At 44.0% G+C, this 25,479-nt stretch overlaps 1 protein-coding gene across 1 annotated transcript; it reads right to left on the reverse strand.

Moving 5' to 3' along the window:
• Positions 1–1,282: 1,282 nt before the first annotated feature.
• LOC119165392 (arylsulfatase B) lies at positions 1,283–25,479 on the reverse strand. The gene is made up of 10 exons (XM_075868789.1): positions 25,288–25,479; positions 24,020–24,179; positions 22,657–22,769; positions 13,035–13,151; positions 10,428–10,553; positions 7,915–8,045; positions 7,049–7,152; positions 3,468–3,842; positions 2,522–2,961; positions 1,283–2,058 (listed from the first exon to the last, which is right to left on the reverse strand). Exons 1-10 carry the CDS (start codon positions 25,369–25,371, stop codon positions 1,918–1,920), a joined length of 1,791 nt encoding a protein of 596 aa, XP_075724904.1. The 5' UTR covers positions 25,372–25,479; the 3' UTR covers positions 1,283–1,917.

Here is a 25,479-nt window from a genome sequence, read left to right on the forward strand (position 1 = left end):
CCATCCACTGAAGTTGATTCATGTAGCACTGTCCAGGGCTACCATCCTCGCGAGCATCAGCGCTTCTTATAAACTTACCGCTTCTGGTGTTGCTAATATCGATGTTGCTGCTATCATCATGACGCTACTTTAAACTGGCTATATAAAATATATGTGGCTGTTTAACGTGTGTGCATGCATTTATACATATTTTCAGTGCCACTTTGTAACGTTTCATTCACTAAATAAATTAGAACAAAGTCACCTTCCGTTCATATGATTCGCATAACATCGACTCCCAAGCTGCTAGGGATCCACCAAATTTTTTTTTATAGCGCCCATAAGTGCTCATTTGTAGCGTTGGTGCCAAAGTGCCTAAAGGGCCTATAAATGCCTACCTACAAAATCGGTGCCTGTATGAACATTGTGTAACCTCGCATATCACTTTGGAGTAGAGTTCGAAACCTCCACACATGTTACTGGCCTAGAATGACTGTTCCAAACTCTACGGAATTCACAGCTTCTTTAGTTAACGAATTACCGGAACAAAACCGCTAGAACCAGTGAAAATAGATGTGCCGGCCACCATACGCCTCCGCGCTGACGTGGTGGGAACCGCTGGTGAATGCCTAACCGAGGAGAGCCTTCAGGGGATAGGAGAGTGAAAAAGAAAAAAAATTAAATATGCGCACGCGCCTTTTGTTAAGCAGTGCTTTAAGGTAGACGTTTGCCGAGTTTCGTGGATAGAAAATTGCAATCATAAAACGTACGCACTGTTTTCGTTTTTTTTGATCACCTCTATCATAGACTTAGCTCCCACAACTCGTACGCCGATTTGTACAGCGTGGGGGGCAATAACTCTGATGGGTGGAAGAAAGAGTGCAGACAGAACGAGAAAAAGAGAAATTCCCGGTGAGGCGAAATCCCAATCCGTGTGCCCAAGATCCGAAGGCGAGTGCCGTAATCACTTGGCTATAGCCAGGCGCGTTAGCAGAGTATATATCGTATAGTCTTGTATAGTGTAAAGCTAGGGGGTGGTAAAGGGAAGTGGGGGTGAGAAGAAAATATGTGAGTGTGAGGAGGAGGAGACGAGGAGTAGGGAAAGAGAAATGAAAAAAAAAGGAAGAAGGTGAGAATTATAGAATGCACGATAGAAGGTATACGCACATGTTCAGAATAGCTTTTGAAGCCACGCAACATAGCTTAGCAAGAGTAGTTACCACTCAGTCCTGATAAACGCGGGTGACATTAAGGAGTCCTGAATGAACGCAGGCCACACTAATATGTACACAACATCGACAAACCATTTTGAGCAGCATGATTTTTATGTAGAACTTGTATGAATTCAGTTATAATGGCAGTTAGAGATGGTGAAATTGTTACACAATGCGCACACATAACGGAAACAAAGTGACCACACACACGTCCGCTCTACATATGCACGTTTGTCCGATGAAACACAGGGTCGGAGACGTGACGAGCGTTGCTATACATAGCACAGTCTATATACACTCGTCTTGTTAAAAAAAAAAAATGTCAGAAGGGCGCATTTTGTGCATGCTTGTCAAAGGGTCGAGCCTGCGTATACATCAGTCGACTATGAAAACAGGGGAACGTCCCACCCGGCAATTGTGGTTGCAAGTGTCCGGAGCTGTGGTCTTCCTTCAGTTGAATCATTGAGGACGTGTTCTTTCGTACGCTTCACACCAGGCAGTATGGGTCGTTCTGTCCTCTCTGTGCAGTGAACAGACCATGACTGGACCCTTCGTGCAGACCGGTCGCTTTTCACTGCAGGCACTCAAGTCCTTTTCAGCGCGGGCGGAATTTCACATGAAACTAGTGGATTCACATGTACATTATAAGTTAGGCGCGAAAATACGCTGGGCTTGTTCGTGGACAGGAAGGTTTTCGCACAGGTCCAACATTGTGCCGAGTGGACTAAATAGATGCGACGTTCCCCCAAGGTGCCCAGGTACCGTTGTGATACTGCGGGAAGGACCTCCGGTCTACGGGCTTGTTGCGTGGCGCCACCGATGTGACGGCATAGCTCGCCAGTTTCCGAATGAGCACGGACAGCAGCTGGATAGAAGGAAAGAACATATAGGCTCATTAAATAATTTTGATTTGTGGAAGCACTTCGACGTTTGGTAAGATGAGACTAAATAGTACTAAGTGTAGCAGTTTTTGGAAGACAATATCTTCTAGTCTCGTATCACCCACGATATTTTACAGTGTTTATGGCGATGCTCTAAATATATTATGACAAAAGGGGTGATCTCGAAAGCAGTTGAAGATCCCGAGGGCTGTGAAGTATAGCAGGTTGATTGTGTAGGATAGTTCGACGGAAAACACATGCACAAGTTCATCTAAATATTGACGAAGAGTTGTATGGTCCCGAAACAAATGAGCATTGAGTACATCTTTTCATGTGGCACGTCATGTATAGGAGTCGAGCTGTAGTCCTAACCTTCGTAGACGTGTTGCCAGAATGAGCGAATTGAAACAAACTTAAGAACGAACGTATACGCTTGCATCTCATTACCTCGCGGTTGTCAGGTGCCAGGTTGTGCTGCTCGCACGGATCCCTGGACAAGTCGAACAGGTAGGGCGGGTCACCTCCCACGAAGTTCGAGATTTTCGTGGGGCCGCAGTGGAGCGTGGCCCTCTGGCGCCACTGGCTGGGAAAGAGGAAGGCACCCGTGTTGTAGAATTCTCGCAGTACGCGCGCTGCCTTAGACTCTGCCATCAGGCGGTCCAGGTCCGAATAAGGTCGAGAGTTTCCGGGCGTCTGGAACCTCTGGTCGTACATTCCGCCGGACGAGACGCCCAGCACCAGCTTGTAATCGCGGTAGCGCAGTGCCGCCGTGCTGCCCACTGGATCGATGTTGTACAGCATCTCTGTACGCGGGGAAGGCAGGTCGGCACACAGGTGCAGCCACATATCGTGGCCGTCGAGGTTCCTCATCTTTGACGGATTTCCGCCTGGGCGGAGGAGTGTGTGCGATAGGCCTGGGTGTTAATGCTTGGACGTAGTGCAGGACTTTTCAATTGACAAAATTACCCAACCGTTTGTGGTCAGAATCCCAATAATGAGATATACCGATCATTTTAATTACTATGTTTTTTGAGGCAATGTGTTGCTTGAACCCTTTCACCCACATTTTGTTACAGGGCGGGGCGATTAAGTAAAGTAGAACCTTCAAACTGTGGCATCCTCTCACTCCAGGGGAATGGCCGATTGGGATTAAATATGGGAGCATCCCGAAAAGCACTTGCCAACCATTTTCAATAGGCATTAGGTCCTAAACATGATGCATCCTATCAGGTAGTTTTCTAAATCGCGTGTCTTCAACTGCCGTGTATTTGCTTTCATACAACCAGAAATCATTAGCACTGGCTAACGTTGGCTAGTGTTGGCGAATGTAATCTAATATTGGCTGGCAAATGTTCGACGAATCAGTAGATGAAAAGACTGGCACGACAAGTACCAGCGGCTCTGTAGAGCGTGGGAAGCCAGTCGACGATGTGCATGAGCTGGTGCGAGACCCTGCGACTGCGGCTGATTAGGGGCGACCAGATGAATGCGGATGCCCGTGTGCCTCCTTCCCACAGGGTGGTCTTTGCGCCCCGCAAGGGCCAGTTGAAGCCACGGCTGGCGTGGCTGCCCCACGGCAAGCCTCCATTGTCGCTGCTGAACACTATGATCGAGTTGTCCAGCATGCGCTCCTGCTGCAGTGCCTCGAGGACGTTGCCCACAGACTGGTCCAATGCGTCCATCATACCTGCGCAGATTGTTGTGTAACGAGCACAGTGATGTGGGTGAGATGGTTTACGTTCATGGTTAAAACGAGCGACATGAAGCACTAAAGTGTAGAAATATAGGTAAAGAAGTTGGCAAGGAAGCGAGTGAATGACGAACGTGAGCGCTGAATACCAAGCGAGTTTGATTACCTTGCAGTAGAGCACCATCAGACATTGTGATGTTGTGTGATGTCTGACATTGAGAAGCGCGCAAATGTGTGTTTGCGAGGAGTAGCAAGACTGAGAAGGAACCTTTAGTGAAGTGTCCCCGTGCGTGTGGCATAGACAGATCTAGATCACAGTCAAGTTGGGAATAATTGCACATAAGATAACCCACTCGAAAACGTGTTCTTAATGCTGAATAGTTTAGAGAGAAAGACAGTCGTTCTAGGAGTCCTAGGGGCTCTAGGTTTACAGTCGCAGAAATACCCAGCAAAGTTGACAAGGGAGCACCCTCCTTCATTACTCAGTTGGTAGAGCATCGTGCACGTATTTCGGAAGTTGTGGGTCCGGTTCTCAGAGAAGGAAAAATTATTTTTCCTCCACTTCAATTTATTTCCACTTATGTCTTCAGTGCGTCTGTCTGCCTTCAGTGCGCTTCAACAAACATTTTTCAATCATGAACGTTATCCAACTAGCCCAACTTGCCACCTTGTTGCAATAACTACCATAAAGTTACAAAACGACAAATAATGTCCTATCTGAGAAGCGTTGAAAGCTCGGTGAGTTGGGTTCACCTTTCTGCAATCCACGCAGTGCACGGAAAACAAGAAAAAAAGGAAAAAAAAACAGACTTGTGGAGATTCACAAACGATTCATTGAAAACCTGGTCGACCTTGCATAGTGTTTGGCAAAGAAAACGTGCCGCAGTCAAAGCTCGTTAATGTACTAGAAATAAAAACCACGAGTTTAGTCAGGTGCACCCGGAAGGTCGCGTTAGTCAACAGTAACCCATGGAACGTAATTATGCGAACTCTTCATTCGATAGTCTTATAAAGCATTGGCAGACATGCAGTTCTCCTCTTCTCAGGATATAGAAAGCCTCTATTATTCTGCGGCCTGTGTATCTGCTTTCACTGAAAATGCCATTCGCATAATGAAAAACCGGCTGGCAACAAGACTCTCGGCAGTGCGCTGGCCAATGCAAATCAGCGCTTTCAGAAACTGAACGATCGTATGATATTTTTAATGCACGTTACTCTTTTACCGATATACGACCTCAAGCACATTAAGGAAACCTCGTACACAATGCCTACTGCGCATGACACACATTGGTTTCCCTGTTTACGTTGAACATGTAACTGATGTTTTAGTGGCAGACTAGCAGATTCGTTCCTTTCACTAACACTTCTGCAAACTTTCGACGGCTTGCCGATGCGCTGCGCGTACACCATATTTTCTATCATACTTAAACCCATGCGAAAGGCCGTGAACGTATGGAACGACAGCAACTGATTGCTCACGCTTGGCCGGAATGATGACGAAATGCGAGGTACATCAAAGACTGGATAGGAATTGCCTGTACACTACAGTAAAAGGAAGAACGAGACAATAATCACTTCAGAACTTGGTTAAGATGAGCGGCATCCCAAGGAAAAAGAAGAAACAACCTAGACACAAAGAAAATGCGCTTGTTCTTCTTGGAAACCGTGGTATACGGGAACAGCACACGAGAACCCTTCTTAAGGGCACCTAGATTGACTTTCATTGATCGCCATCACTCATCGATAAGTTGGCTTTTTCGAAAGAAGCTTCCAAAAAAGTTTCAAAAGACCAAAGGTCCAGAGCTACGGATGAATATGCTGAAGCAGTGGCAAGGACAAAAGGAAGTCCCAATGATCAGGTGAGTCTACGCCCACTTGATGATTGCATTGTTAAAGAACGGTCCGAGAGTGTTGATTTCAGACGAAGAAGGGTACTTTCGGTCATAGATAATGACACATGCAGTGTGAAAACAAAACCAAAGTCAGCGAAGAAGTTCAGAAGAATAGGCAGAAGCGCGCAAGACCTGAGACAACGAGCTTTGGACTACGTGGTGGAGGTAGACAATGAGGACGTGGCCGTTGACGTGAAGAAGTCCCGAATGATGACGCTTGAAGTTTTTTACGTCTTAAACACGCACGTCTTAGGTACTTCTAGACGCAATAGCTTGCGAAAGAAGCACGTGGCCGAGCGCGATATCCGGATTCCCCCATAAACGCTTCGTACGACTAGTTGTAAAGGATTCGTTCAGGATCGAGGATTGCTCCGCCGTGGTGGTCTAGTGGCTAAGGTACTCGGCTGCTGACCCGCAGGTCGCGAGATTGAATCCCGGCTGTGGCGGCTGCATTTCCGATGGAAGTGGAAATGTTGTAGGCCTGTGTGCTCAGATTTGGGTGCACGGTGAAGAACCCCAGGTGGTCGAAATTTCCGGAGCCCTCCAGTACGGCGTCTCCCATAATCATATGGTGGTTTTGGATTGTTAAAACCAACAATCAATCAATCAATCAATCAATCAATCAATCAATCAATCAATCAATCAATCGATCGATCGATCGATCGATCGATCGATCGATTAATCAATCAATCAATCAATCAATCAATCGGTCGATTGATCGATCGATCAATCAATCAATCAATCAATTAATCATCAGAATCGAGGATTTGCGTGTTTTGGAGACGTCCTTTAAAGAAGACAACCTGACATGCTATGGCGTGACTATCATTGATGTGGAAGACTTGTTATATTACCTGTCTTGAAGAGAGGTTCGTCGCATCGTTCACGTATGTATCAGGGATTTTAACGACCTGGCAGAGTGTTAGAAAGAACCGTGTGTCGGTGGAACCAATTCTGCAATTTTAGGCTCTATATTCAAACTCCACTACAGTAGGTGATGGTGATGAAATTATGTGCAAATATCTGGTGTGTGCTTTGATCAAGTGTAGCGCCGACTTTTAGCGCCATATTTATTAGAATTGGGCTCAGGGCGATGCAGGCAATACGACTCAAAATATTCCACTACGTGGACGGTTACTTGGTGTGTTTAGGAAGGTGACAATGTAAGGAAACCGTAAACTTTGTTTTCGCACTACTTAGTAGCCATGGCCTAGGCCTCAAGTTCAATGAAGGGTATTGGCGGGATGTCTGGCTGCAGTTCCTCGATTTGTCATTGTGATTTGAGGTATACCATGTATGCTGAGCATATCGTCATAGGGCAAAAAACAACCGTCTGTCCAGTTGGGCCCCTAACTATTCAAACGTTGTAAAGATGGCCATTGTGTTCATTACCTTGCGAGCAGCGCTGGAGAATCGCTGTTTCGACAAAATGAATGGAACTTTCGAGAAGCCGGCCGAGAGGCCTAACATCGCAGGGTATCCTGACCACTGGACAGCTGCTGTTTGCCATGAGGTTAAGGCGTGTGGTTCGGGAGAAAAAAAAAATGACAAACGAAAGAGTCTGCTCGCCTGGCGCTAAAAAAATCACTGCCATGTTCCACATAAAGAGGAAAACCAATGTGTACCACGTGCACCATGTGTTGTGTACCAGATGCCCTTAATGTCAGCGAGGTCGTATATCGGCGAAAGCGAAATATGTATAACATGTGACACGAGCCTTCGCTTTCTAAGAGCCCGAGTTTACATTTGCGAGAGTGGTGCCGGGAGTTCTGTAGCGAGATGGTTTTTCACATTGCGAAAGTCGTTTTCACTGAAAGCATGCTACATAGGCCGCAGAATAATACATGCTTTTCATATCATGAGAAATGGATAATAGTGCGTTAGAGAGCCCTCTATAGGACTGTCGCGCAATGCATATCTGCGTTCCAAACGCTACTGTTGACTTACCTGGTCTTCCACCTGCGTCCGATAGAATTTATAAATCATTGTTTTCGGCACGTTGATAAACTGTGATTCTGGCAGGTTGTCTAGGCCGAACTCTACGTAAGGTCAATCAGGTTTTATATAGGTTGTGAGTGTGTGCTCGTCTCTCTCTTTTTGTTTTCTCTTTTGTGCTTAACAACTACACTTACGCATCTGCCAGTGCGCCTCCGTTGTTCGTGACGAAGGTTAGCGGTCCCGTGTGCGCCGAAACGCAGCCACTACAGGGTGATCGGATATTTGTTTTTATTAGCGTGCGCACTGAATTCAAACTTCACATCTTACCTGCGAATATCGTTCGGTTCTTTTCTCCGATGTAGGGGAATTTGTCGACGTTCTCACTTGGCGCTTGCAGATCAACTGGAATGCCTCCATGGGGCGCTTGGTAACACAGGTATAGAAATAGCGGCTGGTGAAAGCAAGAAGAATATTTCAAGTTACTCAAAGTAGTACTGATTTAGCATTTGTGCTTGATAGAATATAGAAGATCAAGACATGTACAAGAAAAGCAAAGTTGAGCACTTTAGCAATCGCTCAGATGTTGGTTATCCCATGGTAAAACACTTTTTTATATATAAACTTGTGGTTTGTGACATTGATTTTCACCTTAGTTTAGTAATCGATTTGAATTATTTCGCTGGCTTGTATTTTGTAAATGATTTCGGCACTTCTGGGTTCGCTTTCAACGCATCAAAAATTTTTGATTAAACATCAAAGGAGTGACTAGGAAGGATCTCTCTGCCAATCTCGGCGAGCTAACCTATGCTGGCTGCGTTTGCTTCCAGGTGGTATTTATTTGATCCGCACTTGCCCAGCTGTTTTTATAACCGTGAATGTGGTCTTGTTTTCGGAAATACGCTTATGTAACTTAGGTAATTCGTTATGCAGACTTATTGACGTATGTTGTGTTTGCTGGAATAACAGTACGTAGTTAAAGAACCCCAGGTGGTCAAAACTTCCGGAGCCCTCCACTACGGCGTCTCTCATAATCAAATAGTGGTTTTGGGACGTTAAACCCCCCAAATCACTCAATCAATAACAGTATGTAGAAGAATCACTTTGGTTTATGCTGTATGTTAGAAGGCGTGTGCTGAGTTAGGCTATTGTGGCCGCTGAAAACAATAAAGGTTACGCTTGCATATTTAAACGTTGGGCCAACCTTTATGGGCCTTAAGTAATGTTCTTTCAGAAAGTTTTTTTATGTAAATGGCTGGTTTACGCAGTTAGTTGATTCATGATTAGGATTTTACGTGTAATCACAAATTGACAGTCTGTGCAAATGAGTTCTGCAGAATCGCACATGGTGGTGGAAGGGTTAACAAAGGAATTACAGACAACTATCTATTAGTAGCATGACAACACGAGGAAATCTGTACGGATCTGTCAGAAAGAGAAACTTCTAATTGCCGAAAATTCGTCTTGTTCCGTGGTTCAAATCCGGCACGAACGCTTGACCGGGATGATCGCTCTACCAATTGAGCTAACCAGGAAGTGATTAATTGACAGCGTGAGGGCGAATTCATCGACAACTCGAAGCACACCGATGCAAGTAACGCAAGAAAGTTTGCGGAATCCCGCAGAAAGGGTGGTTGTCACTTTTCCATTTCTTCTTGGCCGTACGTTTTCAACGTCCTCTTCCGTTCAACTCATAGCGCAAATAATTGAGAACGGGCAGGAAACGGATTTCAGATAAATTGGTACACCAGGAAAGTTTGAGTAGAATAATTGCTTAAACGGAGAGTTGGGAGCTGGCGACAGTGACTGGCGGCACATCCGGGTGATCGCTAGCGCTCTCACCGTGTTGAAGACTGTTGAGTTCTCCAGTTTTAGGACTATACGACAAGGACAATCAGGTATGCACGTCACGTTTCTCTTTTCTCATCACGTATTGGCCAGTTTATTTTACTGACAGTGCTTGGATTCTATCTTAGGTACATTTATGAAAGATTCCAAAATCTAATGTACCATAAAAATGTATACGATCGCCATATTTCCTCACAACGGGGTTTTTACTCTTCAATGCCCACGTCGGTGCTCCACACACTAGATAGCACCATGAAATAGTCGTTGATAATGCACGAAGGCAACTTGGTAACATTTTATGGCTAAATATTCACGTTGCAGCTGTCATTTTAGTTCGAATTGCATGGTAGACAGTAAAAACTTGTTGCTAGGCGATTCGGTAAATATTTGACGTGGAGCCCTCTTCAAGACAGGACACCAGTGTGACCTATTGGGGCTAAACAAAGTTTCTTCGTACACCCCACCTGTCTCCACTCTAGAGCTTAAAATGCGAACATCAGACGCGGCAGCTCAGACTTTTGTCCTGTGACCTGTCATGCGTTTCTCTTTTTAGCGCTCAAATGAAGATGTCGTCGCGCATTAAGGCGTTGTCATATGGCTCCGACAGCTTTCATGGGGATGTTCGAGCAATCGCTGCACATTTGGCTGGAAACACCAGGTCACTATGCTCCCGCACGGTGCACTTTGACAGGCTATCACCTTCAACCTGGTCCAGCGCTCTGCGTTTCAACCAGCCGAATGAGAATCGTGTCGCCAGAGGGCTCTTGAGCGCTCCGAAAGTACCTTTCGAATATATGGCGGTGTGCATCAGAAGTTCCCAACCCGGAATGCTGCATGATTTGTTACTTACGATAGTGGCCTGGCAACTTCTGAGCACCTCTGTAAATCGAGTCACAGCGAGGCTGCCACTGACTAGCCGAATGCTCCGTTACTCTACTGAACTTGTTAACTCTATGTAGTTTCAGATCAAGCAAATGAATGTACGTACCTTTTTCGGATCCCGTTCCTGAATCAACTTGACTGCTCGTTTGCCGAACAGCGTGGTCGAATACTGGCCCGTCTCATTCCTGAGTGGCTCGTTGTTGAGCCAGAAGTCGAGGCCGACTTGCGAGCTCTGTCATCAACAGTTTCGTTTCGTTCACCAATTAGCGCACAAACGAGAACTTCAATCAGTTGATCGCTAAACAAGTCTACATTAAGTACATGCTTTCAATGTGTGGTGCGTGTTGTGGTGTCTACTGATTCCGTAGAGGTAATGGTGCTTCTACATGAAATAATAATAATAATAATAATAATAATAATAATAATAATAATAATAATAATAATAATAATAATAATAATAATAATAATAATAATAATAATAATAATAATAATAATAATAATAATTCATCATCATAATTATTATTATTATTATTATTATTATTATTATCATTATTATTATTATTATTATTATTATTATTATTATTATTATTATTATTATTATTACGACTACTACTACTATAACACTTGGCCTTGTGCAAAGACTGCAATAACACTAAAAATACTTATGAGCAGTTGCGTCTGTAAATCAATCTGCACATTTCAATATCGACAGTTTCATTTGCAAATGAGTATAATCGCATGCGTAAAACATGAACGTCATATCAAGAGAAAAATAGCTAGCATGCTATCAAGTTACCATCCCGAAATTTTTTATAAGAGTAAGTTTATGTGTATCAGTTTAGTTTCGGTCGGCAGGCTGTGACTTCTTAGATAAGATAAACAAAGTAAATAATAATAATCTCTAAAGTTTAACGTCTCAAAACTACGATATGATTATGAGAGACGTCGTAGTGAAGGGCTCAGGAAATTTTGACCGTGTCGGTTTCTTTTTACGCGCACCTAAACAAAATAGAAAAATTTAAAAAAAAGTCTTGTGATAGGATTTCCTGACCACTCTACGCACTGCGTCGCCAAAACTTTTCACTCCCTGAAGTGCACATCTGCTAATTCTTTTTCTGGTATTGGGGCAGTTTATCGATTGCTTGACACTGATGTTCGTCTCACCTTTTTTTTATAAATTTTGGTTTTGAAGTCTCTATGGAGGTGCAAAAAATTACGGATGTATTGACTTAAGCATCAAGCAAGGCACCAGGGCACCTAATATATGCGAATATAGTAGAATCAGTGTTATACAAACATAAGAGCAGAAAACGGAAATGTAGTTCTGTAGTTTGACAGGTCCGAGAAATTCTCAGAAACTCGCAAACAAATTATAAACCATCTCGCCGAAGGGAAACCCGATGGGATGCGAAAAAAGCAGCGGTTTGCACGGCATCGGCCCAGTTGAAAAGAGCGTTGACGCGGGTGCTGGAGAACGGGTTCAAGAGAAACTCTGTGTAGCGTTTACTCGAGTAAACGTTTGTTTGAAACGCAAAGACGCGGGAGGCGGGTTGGGTTTCGTGTAAGTTTCATCACAGATAAACGAGCCACTCGACATGCGGTTGAGCGTTGCCATCTGTGGAGAGGGTGAAGCGAGAGAGAAGTGTGTTGCAAGCAGGCGGAGGTGCCAGCAGCTGCTGCGGATGAGGGAGAGAGTGACCTCAACGCGCAGCTGTGACTTGACCTAATTGGCATTGTTCCAGCAACTGCAGCGAGGGGGGCATGGTGCGGCGCGTTGGCACGGAGACACGGACTGACAGCGTTACACAGGCTAGTCAAAGTGCTGCTTCGCATCTAATGAGCGTCTTCTTTACGCAAACCCAGGCTTACCTATAAACAGTTTGAAGCATATGATAATCGTGCAGAAAATCCCGCCAACACGGTGCTTCAGTGGAAACCAACCATCTTCACAAGTGTGGTCGAAGAACTAGCGCATGCTAAGCGAGCTGTAAATCACAAGGGTTTCCAAAAAAAAAAAAGAGCGCATTCGTTCTCTTTAGTCAAGCTCTTGAGCAACAACGTTTTTAAAAGGAGTTGCCCTGCTTGATCAGAAGAAACCTAGGATAAGAGACTGCTGGAGTTGTACGAAACTGCACAATGTATGAAAGTACGCATTCCATAACACACTAGAGGCCACAGCACTGCCTGGATCACTCACTCACTCACTCACTCACTCACTCACTCACTCACTCACTCACTCACTCACTGGCTCACTGTTCGCCGCAGTGGAGCAGTGGTTATGGTGCTCGACTGCTGTCCCAAAGGTCGCACGTTCGATCCTGGCTGCGGCAGTCACATTTCAACGGAGGCAAAACGGTAAAGGCCCTTGTGCTGTGCAATGTCAGCGCACGTTAAACAACACCAAATGATCAAATTTTCCGGAGTCCTTCCCTATGTCGTCCAGCAATCATATTGTGGTTTCCCGATGTTAAAATCTAGCAATTGTTAAGAAGACAGATCTGCTCGTTGCAGTCTGGAAGAATACAAGATGCTTTCTCGAAGCGTTGGCTGCAGCAACACCCCGTGCTCAAGAAAATTTCTACTTTAACCGCTGAAGTACACGCCCTGGGACGTTGCGCTGTTTCATGCTCGACAAAATGAAGCGCTGAGAAGTGATAACGCGCAACGCCCTCTAAGGACATCGAGGTCTAGACAAATAAAGAATATGTCATACCTGCGGCACAGGGAGGGTGTGGTTGTAGTAGTCTTCTTCGCCATTGTAGTAGCCGTAAAAGGTGTCGAATCCACGGGCAGTGGGCACGTACTGTTCCGTGTAGTAGCCAAGGTGCCACTGGAGAATAAGCGTGCAGCACGTTTTGCATCTTTCTTCGAAATACCGAGAAGAAATATATTTACTTTCACTGGAGAGTTGCTGCTAAAGAATACAGTGGCGATTATAGCCGTCATTCTGAACATGCATGTATACAGTATATACTGCATTGGGCGAACACTCGAACGACATTTTTCTATACTAACGTGATAACGTTAAAGAGCTCGTTTCGCGGAAATTCGGGTGTCGGCGTTGGTGGTGGTGAGCGAAAAATTTCATGCGTGATCGAAAAATCGAGAACAATACAATGAATAAATAATAGAAACCCTGCAGCAAAGTAAGGACCGAACCAGGGTTGTTTGGGTGCGAGTGAGGATCGCACCAGGGTCGTTTGCGTGGCAAACTTATACCACTTAGCCACGCCTATGCTTGTGAAAACAGTGAAAAGAACTTCATCTGCTTGAAAATGCAGTGAAAGTAGCTTTCGTGCTTCACAAAAACATGCGTTCTGTATCATCATGTCCGGGTCACCAGATGCGGGATGCGGAGTCGATGAAGGACGGATCCCAACATAAAACGCAACCATAGTTTATTAACGTGGTACCAGCAGCAGGGCAAGCATGCTGATGCTGCGCTCGAACGGTTAGAGAAACAATCTATGCTCCTGCGAGCTTGCAGCCCAGTTTTGTAGCCGCCGCCGGTGACGTATGCCTCGGATGATTATCGGCGCTGTGGCTTATCTGATTGTGGTGCGCATTGTGCAGCCGTGTCAGACCGAGCGAAATGATAGGGAAGTGGAGGCTGCGTAGAGAACTGCGAAGATTGTGTCGCCACACATGATTCACTTGCAACATCAAATATTGCAGTAATAACACCTGGTACAAGCGTTCATTGTCAACGGGCGTCAAAATACGTGATTATCATAGTGGCTGCATGGTTGAAAGACCGTACCCCCCTACAAAAGCCACACACGCTACGACGCCTATTCCCTTAAGGTCACGTATAGTAAGTGCATATCGAATTCGAAAAGGTTTTATGCACTAAGTGTTTGAAGTATACTCACTAGGCACAGGATGTTGCTATCACGTTCAACTCCTAAAGACGAAGCTTTAGGGTCCCTTAAATTTTTGCTGCCCCCCGAAGGCAAATGGATGAGGTAGGATTGTTTCTGCATTACACTATTGGGCAAAAAAAGTCATAATGCTCTAGTGCCACAGTCTAATGTGAATGCAAGCCAGTATGCATTTGCAGGAGAGCGAAATCCGGACATGACCGGATGCAAGTGTTCCCATTAGCTGTGAACCTGTCTGTATATGCTAAATATGTGTTATGGCCATTCTGTTTGAGCAACCTTTCAGCACGGCAGTTTTTTCGTTCATTGCGAACTGCGTACAGGGCTGTAGCAAAAAAAAAAAAACTACCTTGGTGGTTAATCGGGGGTGGTCAGTCACATTTTGTGTGTTTTTGTGCGTTTGTTTATATGTGTGCGTGTGTACGCATATTGAGCACAGTGCATTGACCGGTTAGTTGATTGATCCAGCCAAATGGACCAGGAAGGTGTTACACACACACACACACACACACACACACACACACACACACACACACACACACACACACACACACACACACACACACACACACACACACACACACACACACACACACACACACACACACACACACTATATATATATATATATATATATATATATATATATATATATATATATATATATATATATATATATATATATATATCAAACAAGAACCTAAAGGCGCGTGTTTCTCGCCGCAGTCACAAGAAAAAATCTCATTTCCTTGCTGGACAGTGACAAATAAGGTACGCTGAAGCACTTTTCATTTTATTTTATTTCACGGGCTTCAATGATTTCTCTTCTCAATATATATTTTGCACTGTTGAAAAAATAGTCGTTTTAATAAACGTCGGAATGCAGGCAAAACTTTGAGAGCGAATACTAAGATGCCCGGAAATCATTTCGAAACGTTATACTTTTGCTCCTTCCAGCTTCGATTGACACAACGGCCAGTCTGGCCAATGTACACACAAACGTACGAAAACAAAAACAAATAAATCGCACCTTTAATACAATCCACAAACGCATCGCTATCTTTTGTGGAATACGCGGTATTTCTTTTTTTTTTTTTGCCGCTCGCAAGGTCCCTGCATGCTGTCACACTGGTGCAGTTCGATATTTCTTTTGTGTTGTTTTCATCTGTTCCCGCATGTACTTACGTATATTCACGGTGTTGCGACGTTGACGAAGCCAGAAGTCGGCGTGTCCAACATTAAATTCTCTATTTGGTCAAGCTAGTGGCCTTAAAATGGAAGGACCAACTGCAGCAACACATTTTCGCCATAGCGCTGGATAGAACGTCAGCCGTGAAAAAAGTGATATTTGTTGGGACATTTATAGATAACGCATCAAAGTTTCCAGCTTTGTCACTGGTGGTAGCGCAAGCTCTAAAAAAAAAAAAAAGCTTGAGCTGTGCACGTCCTGCGCGCTATCTTAAGAAAACAAAACAATCTACTGCAATCGCGAGGCCTCTCGATCATCGAGGCATGGTCTGCGCCGAACATTGCTCGCGGTTTTGTGGGTGTAAGCCGAATACAGCAAAACTAAAAAAAAAGAGAGCGCGTAGCAGTATGCGTCACATTCACGTGAAAATAAAGGCCTTCAATTGAAAGTGAGCGCTGTCTGTGAGCTTGTCCACGTCCAGTTGCACTGTGCAAACGTGGAATCTATATACTGTTATACTTGGATAGGCTGGGCTCCGGTACGACTCAGGAAATACGCCATAGGACTAGAGAAAAGCATCAGTGTGCGTTACACTTGCCGTAGAAAGGAACAAAAAGTGCGGTCACGGCGCGGAAATGCTTTAATTTTCAAAGCATTGCCGTGACCAGAGCAGATGGAAAATCAAATGCATTGCCGATGATGCGCATGTGAGACGGCGACTTATCACCCGATCAGCTTGGTCCGACTGCGGCGCTGGATGAAAACAAATCCACGTGCGCGATCGTAACAATATACACACACGCCAAATTGTACAATTTAAGTGGGCACTGAACGACTCTGCCCCTCATGAGCCTGGCTACGCGCGTGAGTATGAGCCCATTGTTCGCGTGTAGAAAAAAAAAAACACTCGAAAAAAAAAATTGAAGTACCTTCACTAAATTAACGTCGCGAAGATGCACTGGCTCGACAAGGGGGCTGGTGGCATCAATTTGCTATTTCACTGCTCTAACTTCCTCGTATTAGTGAGCCGGAGGTGAAAGTAGAGAGGCATGCGTTCATCACCAATATTGTTTGGGCTCAATGGAAGTTCATTCATCATCATGTCCAATTCCTGAGGCACATACCCGCTACGAGTCACGCAGAGATTAGCCTCGACCTGAAACACCTGCGCAATTAAATATATGGGAAGGGCGAGCGACAGCGGCCTGTACTGAAAGAAATACTTGATTGGAACGAAATTTCAGGGGCGTGCAGCACTACAAAATGAAAAAAAAAAGGGTCCCACTTTTCGCAATCAAAGTGCAATTTCAGCGCGAAAGCGTCAAAGAGCTCGTCCCGCAGAAATTCAAGCGTCGGCATTGGCTATATTTTAAGAATAAATTCGTTTATGTAAATATTTGTATGCATTACATTAAGCACCACACTTTCCTAGGCTATCGGTAATCTTTCTGTTAAACCTCCATCATTCCAAATCTGAACAGTAAATTTTAAAACCACTCGATTCTTGGCCAATCCCCCACAGTGGGTATGCGCCACTAACAACAACAACAACAACAACAACAACAACAACAACAACAACAACAACAACAACAACAACAACAACAACAACAACAACAACAACAACAACAACAACAACAACAACAACAACAACAACAACAACAACAACAACAACAACAACAACAACAACAACATCGGCGTCCGCGTCGTCATTGGTGACGGCATCGGCGTGGGCGTCTTTGGTTGTGAGCGGAAAATCATCTTGTTCATGATGGAAAAATGGACAAGGATGCAAATATAAAGAATAAAAATTTCCTGGCTTGAGGGAGGATTGAACCCACGTCATTTGCCTGGCAAGAAAGTGGTGTACCACCACACAGCCCCGCGTCCGCTTGGAAGTACCGTTAAAATAACTTGCAGTGAAGGTTACTTTCATACTTTAGAAACGCACGCGTCCTGTATACTGGCTTCACAATAATACATGTAATATTTCAGTAATATTGCGCGGTACAGACGTAAATTTCCATTGGATGTCAGTACATGTGATTACCGTAACGACTTCATAGTTTAAAGCCACTCACCGATTACAAAAGGGCACACATTACTGGGAAATCCTGGAGACCACGTAGTTGCGGCATAGGAAGTTCGAGAAGATTTCACGCACATAATTTCGCGTAGTTTTAATCATGCTACCCATTGCACATAATGCAGCCACATGCAAAAGCTTCACTGACACATGCCACTTTCAACTTTATTGATTACATGTTAGTAATCCACAATCTGAACTTCTCGAGCAACGTCAAACAATAAAAAGTATGCACTAAGCCGTTGAAGTAGGCATTAGGGACAGAATATTGCTATCGCGTTCAACTTTTAAAGGCGTAGTTGAAAGGTCTCCCAGTTTTTTTGTTTCTTTCGTATCATTTAGGTATATATGTTTTTTGCGCTGACATGTACGTAACACTCCATCCAATGTACATTTCTGTATCTTTTTTTTTTCGCATCAGTTATGCATTATTGCAAATAATGCTTAGCGCATATATTTTCTCTACTTCTGTTTTTTGTGTGTGGTACTGTAATATGCATATTATTTGTGCTAATGTATTTTGAACCCTTATCTAAAACCCTTATCAAAGGGTCTATAAGATAATAAAGTGAAGTGAAATTGAAATGAAATTGTAGAAGTTACAAGTCATCTGTGTGTCTCCAAGCAACAAAAAGAATGGGGAGGATATTTCAAAAGATAGGATATTGATATAGCTTGCATCGATAAAGAGTAATCTTGATAGAGTACCAGAAGCTGCCATGGTTACATAATTCAAAGAATCCGCAGAATACACGACGCCGTTGGGTGGCCGTATGAAAACTCGAAATATAAGCAACATCATACTTTCCGAAAACACGTGTCTCTTCGAATGTTTCGGTCGCCAAAGAGAGCTACAATGAATTGGATAATACTACTTGTCCCGTTAAATCTAATTTTACGGGAACAAAGTCAATTGATTTTAAAAAGGCTGCTTTTATGGACGCTGATATCAAGCGCTTCTTGTGAAAGTGATGATGGAAATAATATGCGAACTCATTCGAGATTTGGTAAATGGCCTAGAAGACTACGAATATTCCTTACGTAAGCGCATTAATTCGAGTGAACAGCAATTATCGTTGGCAGAGATGCACGAGGAAGAAGCTTACCGTAAAAACAGATTAGCCTCCAGAGCGTGCTTTGTATTATGGGCGTATACGGTCTCTAACTAAAAACTAAAGGGGCCATCGTCTGGATGTGGCCACACCTGCACCCGATTTCATCTGTCTCGACACTCCATCCACTCCATCACAACATATATATATATATATATATATATATATATATATATATATATATATATATATATATATATATATATATATATATATATATATATATATATATATATATATATGATGCTATGATGATTGGGAGACGTGGCCTGGCTCATACACAATGTTTTTTCTAAAGCACTTCTTCTTCCTATGCCTCTACCAACCATCGCTTCATACGTCACACGATTCCCCCTCCCCCCGAAAGAAGGCATGGATTACGAACAAGAAAAAGTAAACAAGTAGAGGTTAAAAAGTCACAAATGTCAAAAACTCACAATTGGTGCTATGCTCCAGCGGAGTTGCGTAAACACTCAAAGACTTTAGGGGACAGTGTAGCAGTCCGGTTAACGCAGGAGTTCTGGTGGGCGACTGATGGTTGCGTTCTGGATAACACAAAAATGCTTTGGACGTGGACACAGATGGAAATACAGCCGGTATTCTTGCAAAGAACGAACGAGGTTGGAACGCTTTGCAAGATTGAATGTTTCGTAGGCGTCGCATTTTTTGTCGTGGGTCATACAAACGCCGTGCATGCAATTTGCGCGCCCGTTGATCGTGGCTGATTATGCATGCGCCGCTTGTGTTCCTGCAGAGCACAAGCGGTTGTTTTGTGGCTTTTTGGGATTTTTCAATGGTGATGACACAGATGTTCGGACTGAAGGCGCAATCTTGAACGCTGGTGCGGAAAAGTTCCTTGGCTTTTCTTTCTGCGAAGATAGCTCAGATGCGGAATCAGTCTTTTCTTTAGTGTATGTTGATCACGACACTCTTCAGGCCGCAAGTATCCTTGCGATGTAGATTTAGTTGTTCGTTTCCGATGTTGATGTGGGCGTTTTAGCTGTTGGGAATCCTCTTGTTGCTTTTGTTGGCATTGCCGATGTTGCCCTGTCTGACGAGGTGGACTTCCTTTGGAACCATGAGCCCGCTTTTCTTTGTAGGTTGACGTGACCAGCAAATAGTTGATACTTGTTAGGGTGTCGCGATTTGTGTCAGGCAATGAATATAGTGCGCCAGAATTGGCAGAAAAACCTGCTGAGGCTCTTGCAACGCCGTTCTTAATGGATGTTTCTGGCACAGAGAGGTGAGAGTTGATCCTTCCGAGCCTCCTGTGTGGGTTGGGCTCTCAGGTGGCTGGGAATTCGACGGCGACACTGCGAAAGGACCGGTTTGATCATATTTTAATTGGGAATGACTGTTTTTCTATGGAACGAACGATGCGAGCTTTTCTGGCGCATGAAACTGAACTGTAGGTGACGGGCTCGACTGAGTGTGCTCGGAGCTTCTCCGCCCTATTGTGACCATAGCGAAAGCGTGAGACGCGAGCTGGGCGTTGTGAGCGACTGAAGATCCACGCGACGGAAAAGCAGGAGGTTGGTCAATGCGTGAAGGCTGCTTTTGACTGTGACGACCGAGTGCGGTTGTCTGTGGATGGTGGGTTACAAGCAAGTCTTCGTCGGTGTCGTCATTGTATTCTTTAAACAAAACGATCATCTCTTGTTTTATCTTTTCCCATGACTCGTCGTGTTGAAATATGTGGGTGAGGTAGAATTTGAAGACCTCACCGGAGACGTAGTCGGTAAAGTTGGTGACCATCTCCCGTTCCGACCATGATGCAGCGGTTGCGTGGAGCTCGAACAGGTCGAACCAGTTCTGTACAGGTCCATCGTCCGCTGCTCCGGTGTACTTGGGGATGGGAAGGTCGGTCGATGATTCATTCTGTCATGGTGCTGGTCGCCGTGTGCGGCTAGGAGACGATTCCGTAGTCGACGTATGGTCAGGGCGTTTTTTGGAGAACTGCGTCGATGATGAGACACTGATGAAGTGGCTGGAAGATCTTCATCCTGTCGACTTGTGTGACGCTATGATGAATGGGAGACGTCGCCTGGCTCATAAGCCATGTTTTTCTAAAGCACTTCTTCTTCCTCTGCCTCTACCAACCATCGCTTCAAACACGTCACACACACACACACACACACACACACACACACACACACACACACACACACACACACACACACACACACACACACACACACACACACACACACACACACACACACACACACACACACACACACACACACGCACACGCACACGCACACACACATGCACATATATATATATATATATATATATATATATATATTGCAAAGTAATTAGGACGAAAAAAGTCGATGAAAAAATAACTTGCCGAGAGCAGTTATCCTGCTCACGGCAAATTATTTTTTCACCCACTTTTTTTTCGTCTTATTTAGTTTACATTGGTTCTAATAACTTCCGCTATACATTCGTTGACATTATGGTCTGTTAGATGTTAGATCTCATTATATTGCGTCAAAGCACGGAAAAACGAGCCCTTAAGTATACACTTATATATATATATATATATATATATATATATATATATATATATATATATATATATATATATATATATATATATATATATATATATATATATATATATATATATATATATTTATTTATTTATATCTATATATACCTGTAACAGGGTGCTTGATGCATAAATGCTAAACTTTCTTATTGAAGTTTCGGCGACGGGCTCAGCCTTCGTCAGAATGAAACCGTTTCATTTTGACGTAGTTAGCAGAAACTAGTTGAGGTTGCGTGTTTTCAGGACGTTTGGAGCGCAGATTCTGAAACGAGGGAAATGCAGGTGTTCCGACAACTGGAACGGTTTCGTTCTTCGAGGCACCCAGAAACCGTTCTGGTGGCGACTGTGAAGTCACTTCTTCAGAAAATGGAAAAAGAGGAGAAACAAATGAGCCCAGGTTAAATGCAAAAACTGCAAATTGTGAACTAAAGGCAGCTCATGCGTAAAGGAAAGCACTTCAATGAGCTGCCTTCCGTTCACAATCTGCAGTTTTTAGAATTAATCTGGACGCTATTGGTGCGATACAGTGGCTGAGCCTACTGTCTTTGCTCTCGTAAAAAAGTTTTATTTTCATCATTTTTGATAAGACCTGTTAACAGGGCAAAACATCAATATGACTTGAATCTGCATGGGCGTGCTTCTGTGTTCGCTAAATGCAGGAAAGCTTTAACCATCAAGTAGAGAAGCTAAATTCAGCTGGATATACCCTTGCTCAACTATGGTATAGCAATAGCGGAAACCCTCATTCTGAAACTGAAGGCCAAACCGAAGACAAAGCCGTCGGTGGAAAAAAGACCGCAGGTCATGCCGAATATGCACAAAGTGTCCTACAACACAAAGAATGTGGCGAACGGGCACAAGGTACAATGTATATCGTTTTGTAACTTTCACGGTAGTTGACCGGCCTCTTTCCACGCTTCCCAGAGCCGTGAAAGGTGACCTTTTGTGATAAAAAGCACGCAAGACTGTTTGTATGTTGCGTGGTGTGAGTTCATGGTCAGCGAAATCTGACTCACATGCGGCAATGTTTATATTTACCAGACTAGACGCTGCATTAATGACAGGGCAAGATGCATGAGCTTTCGAATAAAAGTAAGATAAGTGCCCATTCACCAGCACTGTGAACGCTGCATGTATGGACCACACTCTACATAATATTTTTTACTAGTAAGATTCCTGTATCTCGTGAATTTTGGAGGCGCATTTTAAGAATGTGAAGGGAGATCTGTGCACTATTGACACGTGTGTCACCCTGCGTAAAGTAGAAGTGACATTTTTTTATATTGTGGTGTCATAACTGTGGAAGTGTTCGTAATTGGCATGCGCTACTGTAACTGTGCAAATGTAGTCGTGTATATAAGGAGGAGCCTTTTTTAAAAAAATAAAGTCAGTTGCAAGGTGAGGCTCTATCCTGTCCCATTCTTTTTTTGCATGTGCGGGTCTAGTCCTTAAGCTTTCTTCAACATGAACCAGCTAATACCACAACACGTTCCAGAAAACATTCCTCACTTACCTTTCCAATCATGTGCGTTTGGTAACCGAGGTCCTTCAAGTACTGAGGCATCAGCCTGAGACGTAGTGGCAGTCCCCATGGCTCGCCTATTTGTATGACTGAAGTCTCCATGCCTGCGGATTAAGACGCAATCAATAAAGCGTCCACCCTTTCCGAGCGGTCTTAGACGCCAGTGCACTGCATTGATTGTTTTGTAATGTAACTTCACAGCTAAGTTAATGTACTGCGCTACGAACTAAACGATACTAAACTCGTTCTTTCGAACATACTTCAATGTTGTACTTCGAATGTTTTGCGAATGCAAACCTCTGGAATGCAGGATGCGTGTTTAATTTGATCGGACGTGTAAAGTAAGAGTACGCAACATGAGGCGTCAATTGGAGCATGCTGTGTTTTGACAATCTTCAGTACTTGTTCTGCACTATAATGCAATAGTTGCAATGTTTAATTCAGGACGAGGTGACACACTTGGTTCTGTTAAAACTATATAGATGATAGAACAAATGAACGTATGTGCTCTGTTAGTTGCTTGTTCACCCTCCTGACTTTCTATTTACAAGTTTATTAATGTACTCTCATGAAATGTAGACAAGTAATTAAGTCGGCGGTTGTAACTGTAAAAAATGTTCCTAAAGTTGGTTAGCGTTCGCGCTCAAGCAGCTGTATTAACGCTTTTGTAGCTTGACAGCCTTGGTTGTTATTCCGAAGCAGTTTAGCGGACGCATAAATATTTCGAAGGTGGCAGTGCACATGCGCACTAATGCAACCTGCATCGGCCCCCATTTTTTTTCAGACACCACGCTGCACTGCCGTGGGCTGTGTGTGACCTCATCATTTCTTTTTTCTTTTTGACGCAGCTTCCATAGTGTGAGGCTCTTGTGTGTTCTCGCACTTGAGAGAGTGCGTTTTAAAGATCGCTGCAAACGAACGAATTTTCCAGCTGCCGCACTGTAATAAGGTGGTTGATCTAAACAGAGATCTGAGAGAGAGGAGGAACGTGACTTAGCAAAGCTCAAGCAGCTAGCGCGCTTGCCAGCGAGCCGTCCATGAGAGATGTTAAGCGTGTACAGCATACTGTACTGCTGTTTCACGGCCACGCATTGAGTGTGTTTGTGATTGCAAACGCCCAACTGATACTCTGTTCACGTGCTAGCCAACCTTGGTCAACCTCCCTGCCTTTCCTCTCTATTTAGCTCTCTCTCTTTCTATTCACCCGCTGACATGTTTAGGTAATTTATCTGTCGTGTTGTTGAGAAAGTTGAAATGGACGAGCTTTTAATCCGGCAAGATGTTTCACTCTCCTTGGGAATTGCGTACCGGTGTGGATAGCTTCACTCTCCTTTGGAATTCATGTTTTGCGTACCGGTGTGGATAGGGTAGAGGCCCGTCATCAGAGCGGCTCGGGAAGGAGTGCACACAGGCTGCACGTAGTAGTTGTTCAAAATAATCCCGTCGGCGGCCAGGACGTCCATGTTTGGAGTCGGTATTTGAGGCGAGCCGTGAAAGCTCACGTCATCCCAGCCCTGCAGGTAAGCGAAGGCTCGCATTATCTGACGGATTTTTTTTTTTGTAAGCTGAACGAACTAAAGGCTAATTCGTACCCGCGAGTAGGTTGCAGAACCATTTGCGACTGCCGACAGCAAGTCGCCTCAACTCAAGGCGAGCGCTGCTCATACCTGCTTGCGACATAATGATAGCTTGCACATTTTGTGTCACGGATGTAAAACTTGGGTACAACATGGCAGCTTAAGTGACGTCGAAGCAATATAAGGGCGAGGACTAATCACGTTTAGTGTGATAACCGTGTCGCTGAAAAGTTACTGGCCACCTTGCACGAATGATGGAAGAACCTGCATATAATGCACCGATAACACAGTGGACGGCTTGCTCGCACGTCACTGAAACAGCTATGCTGGATAACTAACATAATGGGATGCAAGTTATGTGATTTCACGTTAGTGTTATCAGTACATCGTACCACCAAGCATTAAGGTGGGGCTTCCACAGAGCACTCACGTCTGGTCTCATTGCCGATCGCATGGCCATTGCCAGGTAAAAAAATCTTGCGTACTGTTGCGGCTTACCCGATTGGTTCGAAGGCTCGCGACTGCAGACGCGCGATTGAAAAAAAAAATAGAGTCATGAGTGACTGAGCCAAAAGAGTTGTTCAGGGCCAAAGGTGCTACTTCATAGTTGCACGATCGACTCTAGTTGCAGTTGTAAATGAGCTTTCAGATATTGACAAGCGGAGTGTGCACGCACGTGAGGTTGAATCACACTGCGCGTATATACGGGGTTTGACACAGTGCACGAGGAAGTTGTCTGCACCACCACAGGAGCACGATATGAACATACAGATAGAAAACTCTGTTGCAATCTTAATTTTTTTAGTAATATAGGTTAGGAAATCAGATATGCAAGAATAAGGGAAGTTTTTATGTGTCTGTTGAATAAATCGCTTGTGGTCTTACGTTGATGACTCAGTGAAGCTCCTTCCCCGCTATGTACTGCATACTTCAACTACGTCACAGCTATTCGATCGTTTTACACGTTTAGAAAAATAAAACCTAAATATTCTTTCGTTTGTATACAAGACAAAAAAGCTCATTTAGAAATTACATACATACGAACCAGATCATCAGCAAGAATGAATATAATGTTTGGTGGCATTTTAGAAGCCTTTGATAGCCATGGCAGCAAAACAATGGTGATCATCGATGAAGCGACATTCGGTACCTGTCGGAAGAAAGAATAAAACGAGATATGGCATTGATAATACTAAAAGCAATTTCTTCTTCTGGAACGCTTGCTGACACTAGCACG

The sequence above is a fragment of the Rhipicephalus microplus genome, chromosome 1 (assembly GCF_043290135.1).
Source record: "Rhipicephalus microplus isolate Deutch F79 chromosome 1, USDA_Rmic, whole genome shotgun sequence".
NCBI classification, from domain to species: Eukaryota; Metazoa; Arthropoda; class Arachnida; order Ixodida; family Ixodidae; genus Rhipicephalus; species Rhipicephalus microplus.